At 46.8% G+C, this 7524-nt stretch overlaps 1 protein-coding gene across 1 annotated transcript; it reads left to right on the forward strand.

Annotated features, from left to right (window-relative positions):
* Positions 1-716: 716 nt before the first annotated feature.
* Positions 717-7524, forward strand: LOC132078381 (2-epi-5-epi-valiolone synthase-like). Its single transcript, XM_059480480.1, has 5 exons — positions 717-892; positions 3158-3791; positions 5162-5395; positions 6048-6300; positions 7349-7524. The coding sequence occupies exons 1-5, from the start codon at positions 717-719 to the stop codon at positions 7486-7488; spliced, it is 1437 nt and encodes a 478-aa protein (XP_059336463.1). The 3' UTR covers positions 7489-7524.

Genomic DNA, 7524 nt, shown 5'->3' on the forward strand with positions numbered 1-7524 from the left:
CACAGAGCTGTATGCCAAGGGAATACTTTGTGTGGCAACCTGAGCCTGGGGCCCTCCCAAAGCCCCAGCTGGAAGATCACATGGAAAAGTGAATTGTGCATCCCCCAGTCACGTGGGGATCAAAACCCAGCTCATGCCCCAAACAGCCCTTCAGGAGATAAATGCTCTCTGATAATTTTTTAAACCCACCATAAAAGCAAAAATATCTATTATATATATAGTTTTGTTCCTCAATTCAAGAAAATCCCAGTGATGTGAACTCAAAAGAGGTTTAACCAGCTGGTATTGATCCCCATGCTTCTGCTCCTGTCTCACCCCATAAGAGCAGTATAGAGCTGCAGCCAGATCAGAGGCTTTGCTCAGCAAAGGAGGTTCCTGAATGGTGTGAAGAATCACTCAAACTGCCTTTCATAACTTTAAATTTGCTGTAGGGCATCATGTTGGAAGTTAATATATGCACTTCTATTGTACATCTTAAGCATTATAAAACCAGCTGATTACACAACCCCATCCTGGTAGTCACACGTGTCTTCAAACATCCCTGCCACCCCTCACATGCATCCCAGATTAGGTAATCTCAGTTTTGTAATTAGTCTCTCACATGGAGACGAGACCTCCCCTCCTGATGCCTGGTCAACCTGGAGCCTTTAAAAAGCACCTCAAAGGCACCCAGTGATGGGAGATCTCTGGGTAGGGAGATTTCACCTTCTGGAAGCATGCTGGTGACAGAGGAGGCGTGTGCTGCAGCAGTCCCAGGAGCCACCATGCCCCAGAAGCCCCAGCAGACAGATTTCCAGCTGGTAAGAGTCAAGAGCACATGGAGCCGCATCAAGAAAGGAGAAACCCTCTCCAACAACGATGAGAACGAGGTCACTCTCTCTGAGGCAACAATGTGAGTATAGGAAGGAGCCTGTGTTGTTCTGGCCAGCCAGACTGGGCAGTCTTCTTGGTGGGATGGAAAAACCGTCTTGGGTGCCATGGTGGCTTCAACCCGCAATGACAGAATTACAGAATAGTTCAGGCTGGAAGGGATCTTTGAAGGTCATCTAATCCAAACCCCTGAGATGGGCAGGGACACTTTCCACTAAACCAGGGTGCTCCAAGCCCCATCCAACCTGACCTATGCGTACAAACCTGGGAACATGTCTTGGGAACATGGGCAGTATGGCAGCGCGGGCGGATGCAGCGCTCCTTGACATAGCTCAGAGTTACAGAGGGAATTTTATCAACAGCCTCCATTTTTGTAGACAGGAATTTTCTTTAAACTTCTGAACAGCTTACGCAGGGACATCTGTGTGATGCACTTGGGCTCATTTTCTCCATTTCTGTGAAAATTCAATCTGTGTGTGCGCAAAATCTCACGCCGAGGCATGGGAGACAGATGGGTTTATAGAGGTGGTTGCAGACAAATGAAATGGGTAGGTGGGAAAAATAAACTGTCACAGACAGGAGCAAAACCCTTAACACATCCCTCAAACTGCAGAAGTCACCTAATGCTGCTTCAGATAGAGCAAAGACAAAACTTTCCCCCAGGGATACACACAGCTCTCTGCTAAAAGTATGTCTCCCCAGTTAATTATCTTTTAATTACAGCATACTCCTTCTCACAAGCACATGGAGCTTCATTCATGATGCAGATCTTTTTTAATACAGTTCTCTTCTGCATGTCAAAAGTTTTCCAGCCCTTGTCATTCTCAGATTCTAATGGCACAAGTCTAATCCTTTTCTCAGCCAGGTCCAGAGGGACCTTCACCAGCACCAGCAGTGACTGCACATGAGCATCACCCAGGCAGAGCTGCAGCAGCTAGAGCAGAACTTTGGCAGACCCAAAAACAGCCTGATAGACCTCAGTCAATAGAAGGATGAACCTAGGGCCCAAGAACACGCAGAAAACTCCTCAGCTGACATTTGCTCCCACAAGGGCATGTTCAGCCCCAAATTCCCTGATTTTCATAGACCAGAGGGGTTGCAGCGGGTACTGGTTGTACCATCCAGCATCCAAAGATGATTCCACCAAATAATATTCCAAACCATCCTGTCTCTTAGAAGGTTCACACATCAGAGATGAATGCACATGGAGTTAAGTACAGCTATAAGATAGTGCATTGAAATGTACACAACAATGCTTTTTCTGATACCATATTTGAAATTTTCTGGAAGGTGTAAATCCTCACTGGTTTTCTTTAACAGCTTTGGAGTTTAAGGGCTTAGAGACTTTAAGAGTTTAAAACTTAGAGACAATTTGGTAAAGAAAGAAGAGAAGCATCTATTTTGACCTCTAAGTGAATGTTCAGGCATGTGAAAAGAAATTGGGCATGTAGGGAAATCTGATTATCCAACGAATATCACAGAAACTCATTTTTTACCAAAATGCAGCTCAAAAAACAGCCTTACATAAAATACATCTGCCTTTTTTTTTTTCTTTTCTGATTCCTGACTTGTTTTTTCCCTAGTTTGCCCATCCCACAGAAGGAAGGGGTTGTCAGACTGTGTTTTTCATTAGTTTAGAGAGATAACTAATTTTGGCTTTTATTTACCCTTGAAAACTCCAATGTGGAATTGTTTCCCAACCCCCAGATCATTTTCTTTCCTTCTCCAGGAGCACTTCCTATTTCTATCACACCTATTTTGAGGTAGAGATCTGCTAGTTCAACTAAGGCATTGTAGAAACACTGGTCTGAATGGAGATGTGATGTGTGGCTGTGTAGAGATAGACAGGAATAAATTAACTGCTACCATCTAGATACACCATCAGAGGATGCTTCTTCAATGAATGTGGAAAATTCTGGCAACCTCTTCTCTTCCCCACTCCCTTTCTGAAAGCTGAAATGATTGGGCTGGCTCATTCTTTATGGGTTTTCAACTTCTAGCATGAAAAACATGCCCCAGCCCTTCTGGACCGTATCTTTTTAATGTTATGTACGAATTCAAACATTTAACTCTTCACTTAGACCTCAGAGAGCTTCTCCATGAACAAAATTGGTGAGCCCTGACACCCATAGAGGTGTCCCACCCTCACAACCCCGTGTTTCTGCAGTGCATGGGCAGGAGACCACATTGTTCATCTCCCAGGAATATCCTTAAATTAGCTCAGACATGCAAAGATCAAGCTAGGAATATATAGTGATTTCAAACCATGTTTTCTGATCCTTGCCAGAGGCGAGTGCATCTCCGAAGGTGGGATTTCCTGGATCGTTGAAGCTCCCATCTATTTTTGCTACAAAGTGGTAGAAACATACAACATCCTGGAGCCCTCTAACACCACTCTGCTCTGGGGCCACATCACTGATCCCCAGCAAACAGAGCCTGCCACAGCCAGCAAGAGGAAACTGAGACGCTTCATCGTCATAGACGAAGTCGTCGACAAACTTTACGGCTCCCAAGTCAGAGAATACTTCGAACAGAACAACGTCCAGCACAAAATCCTCGCCCTGCCCACTACCGAGGAAACAAAATCCATGGACTTGGTGTTGAACATCTTGCACGAGGTGCAGAGCTTCAGCCTGGACCGGCGCACGGAGCCCATCATCGCCATCGGCGGGGGCGTGTGCCTGGACATCGTGGGGCTCGCCGCGTCGCTCTACAGGAGACGTACCCCCTACATTCGGGTCCCCACCACCCTCCTCTCCTACGTGGATGCCAGCGTGGGGGCCAAGAACGGGGTGAACTTTCTGCAGTGTAAGAACAAGCTCGGGGGCTACACCCCGCCCGTGGCGAGTTTCCTGGATAGGTCCTTCCTCCAGAGCATCCCTCGGCGACACATCTCCAACGGCCTTGGGGAAATTTTAAAGGTATGAACTTTTGCAGCTACAGTTTTCAAAATTGAAAAGTCATACAATGGTTTGAGTTGGAAGGGACCTTTGGAGGTCTGACTCCCCTGTCATAAGCAGGGATACCTTTCACTCAGTCAGGTTGCTCAAAGCCTCATCCAACATGTTCTTGAATGTTTCCAGGAATGGGGCATCTACCAGTCTCTGGAAAACTCATTCCAGGGTTTCACTATCCCCATTGTAAAACTTTCTTCCTCACAACTAGCCTGAATCTATCTTCCAGTTTAAACCACTATCCTTGCTCTAGCATAACAGGCCCTACTAAAAAGTCTGTCCTCATCTTTCTTGCCCCTCTTAAGTATCGGAAAGTAAAATGTCAGCAGCATCCATGGCATCATATAAACAACTTAGAGGAATAAAGGTGGGCCATCAAGGGTGCATGAGGACTTTTAATTCTCATTGAGTCTATATATAGTTTTTTTACAGCTGCTAAATTTGTTAGAACATCCCTTACACTCAGTGTCCAGTGGTAACCCTGTGGAGCAAACTCCAAAACTCACAGCCAGAAACAGCAAACACTCACAGGAGACACAGCAAAACCAGGGAAGAAAAGCCTCATCTTTCAATTGAGGCTGATCCATAGCATTCTGTAATGAACTCCTGGCAGAGAATCTGAGGCTCATTATGCTGGGGATTAATAATCTGCAAGATCATTTGCACCTACCTCAGTGGGTATGTCGAGTGTGGTCAATCAATCTCCTGCGAGGCAAATTCTACTTCTAAAATTACCTGGAAAGTGCTCAGTAAATTGCTTTATGTCTGGAGAGCTTTGGAAACTTTTGATAAAGCAGAGTTCAAGCTATTAAAGTGTATTAGAGATGAGTTCATCAACAGCAATTTTCAGTGCTTGCACAATGAGAAATCCCCAGGGTATCTGGAGGTTTCTGGCAGGCACTGTGAAACCTTCAGGTCACCATTCCCCACTGCAGGGGTGGGGCTAATGCATGAGTCAGAAAGGGAAAAATATGTACTTCTAACAAGGACATCACTTCTAAACCCTCATATTCTCAATACTGCAGCATTTTCCCTCTTTCCATTGCCCTAAGAGCAACTCCAAGGTGGTGGTCTTCACCACCCAGTTCCTGTCCTGGCGATGGCCACCTTCTAGTCCCAAGTTTCCTTCCAGGCACAGAAATAACCAAAGCTCATTACAAACCAGCTGCTGGGCTATGGGAGCACGTAGCAAGCCCCCAGCATGGGCAGAGCCACCCAGCAGCAGGGGAACTAGTGTATAACATGTTATTGCAGTCCAATCTACTGAAATGCTCAAGTTTCCAACAGCACACACAAATATCAGACAATTATCGTTAATTATCTCTTCCTTGTCCCAGATGGCCCTCATGAAACACAAAGGGCTGTTTTACCTGCTCAAGAACCATGGAAAATACCTACTGGACACCAAGTTCCAGTCCTGCAACAGCTTTGCCCACCATGGGGATGCTGCACTGCAGACTACCAGGATTGCCATTGAAACCATGCTGGAAGAGCTGGCTCCCAACCTCTGGGAGGATGACCTGGACAGACTGGTTGATTTTGGCCACCTTATTAGCCCAGAGCTGGAAATGGTGAGTGACAGACTTTATATTGCAATATACACTTCAAAGATGAAAGAAAAAAATCAATAGGCTGCATGAAAAACCTTGTGAAAAGGAGTTGAGATAAACTCCAGATTTGCACATGCTAGGTCACCCAACACACCATATCAAAGGGACTCCTTCTCCTGCCCAATTTCCCCCACAACTCCACCCATTTCCAATTCAGACCCTGAGCCAGTTGTTTCTTCTTACTGGGCACTTACTGAAGCTCAAAGAAAACCAGATTGCAGTGAAGCCATTGGAAATCACCAACATGAGCTGTAACAGCACAAAGCCATGGAGGCCATAGCCTGTATTGCTGGGGAGAAATTGCCATTGAGGAATGAGGGGGGACACCTACATCTTATCCAATATCCAGAGCCCATCCCTCCATCTCATGGCACTCTATCAGTGATTTAGATGGGAGGAGAACGAGATCCGAGATCCCTATGGGAGATTTTTGCTGTGATTAATCATGCGCAAAATGGATCATCCTAGCAACCCATAAATCACAAGACGCCAACATCCAGCAACCGCAGTGAGTCAAATGTCGATTTTTAGGGACACTTTTAGCAATACACCCCACTTGTTTCCCATTTGCCACCCCAAACCCATTGTGCCACCCACCTTTGCTGTTCTGCAGAGGGTTCTGCCGTCACTGATGCACGGGGAAGCTGTGAATGTCGACATGGCCTTCATGACGTACGTGGCCCACGCGCGCGGGCTGCTGGCCGCCGAGGACAAGGAGCAGATCCTGCAGTGCATGCGGGGCCTGGAGCTGCCGGTCTGGCACAGCGGCTGCAGCTGGGCCCTCATCCAGAGAGCCCTGCGGGAGCGCCTCAAGCACAGCGGGGGACAGCTCCGGATGCCCCTGCCCACAGGCCTCGGCGTGGCAGGTACGGCCTGAGGGACACCGGGGAGCCCCCGAGGGGACACAACCAATTCATTTTGCAAAGGGAAATGCAGTGCTCTGCTCACCAGTCTCTGAGGGACCCCAGGAAGCCCCTGAGGGGACTTGGCACCCCAAAGGGACACTTAACCAATTTATTTTGCAAAGGGAAATGCAGGGCTCTGCCCACCAGCCTCAGCATGGCAGGTACGGCCTGAGGGACCTCAGGGAGCCCCCATGAGGGGGCACTTGGCGGGCAGTGACAGCCTGGGAAATGAGCTCTGTGGTTTGCAGTTGTGCATTTCTTGCACTCTTTTGTATCTTGGTAAACCCATCGAGAGACAGGATCCCTCCTATGTACAAGCCCCAGAACTCTGTTAAGGACTGAAGTCTAATTAATTGCATTATGATTAACTAATTCATTTTGCAAAGGGAAATACCGTGCTCTGCCCACAGGCCTCGGCATGGCAGGTACAGCCTGAGGGACCCTGGGGAGACCCCTGAGGGAACACAACCAATTCATTTTGCAAAGGGAAATGCACTGCTCTGCCTACTCAGAGGGTCCCCTCAGAGGGGACTGACCCCAGAAATCCTCCATTAAGGACTGAGGTCTAATTAATTGCATTATGATAAACCAATTAATTTTGCAAAGGGCAATGCAGTGCTCTGACAGAAAAATCAGCAAGGGGAAAAGAGAAAAACAATTCTGCTGTTATACTTGAAAATATTTGTTAAATATCCTCGGCAAAAGGAATTTAATTTTCTACTGTGCCTAGAAATAATATTTGCAAACTAAATAATATCTGTTCAATATCAGGGATGAAATACTCATAAGATTTAAAAATAAAAGCTAACCAACCCCTAACACGGAAGCAATGCATGGTACCAGGTTGTGATCTCTGCTATCTCTTTCCTTTTCACACCATTTTCATGAAGCTCAGTCTCCACACACAAGACAAAAGGCTCCCACAAACTGGAGTGACAGTCATAGTCAGTGTGTGCAGGCAGGAAAAACTCCTCCGGATGTCCTATTAACCACAACTCTTATTTTCCAGACATATTCAATGACACCAGTGAAGAGACCCTGGAAAGAGCATATGAGCTGTGGGTCAAGGACTGCAAGATGGGGCTGGAGGAAGAGCTGCAAGCCCAAGGTGACAGTCCTGCCCCAAGCCTGAGCTGTGTGCCATTGTAAGGCAGTGGGCAGAATTGAATTTTGAACAAGATAAAT

Source organism: Ammospiza nelsoni, chromosome 11 (genome assembly GCF_027579445.1).
Source record: "Ammospiza nelsoni isolate bAmmNel1 chromosome 11, bAmmNel1.pri, whole genome shotgun sequence".
Classification (NCBI taxonomy): Eukaryota; Metazoa; Chordata; class Aves; order Passeriformes; family Passerellidae; genus Ammospiza; species Ammospiza nelsoni.

Bases quoted from the DNA above. Each gene is read 5' to 3' on its own strand.
- LOC132078381 (XM_059480480.1), top strand. From the start codon at position 717: ATGCTGGTGACAGAGGAGGCGTGTGCTGCAGCAGTCCCAGGAGCCACC. The intron at 893-3,157 runs GTGAGTATAGGA...GATCCTTGCCAG, and splicing joins ACTCTCTCTGAGGCAACAAT to AGGCGAGTGCATCTCCGAAG. The intron at 5,396-6,047 runs GTGAGTGACAGA...GCTGTTCTGCAG, and splicing joins TTAGCCCAGAGCTGGAAATG to AGGGTTCTGCCGTCACTGAT.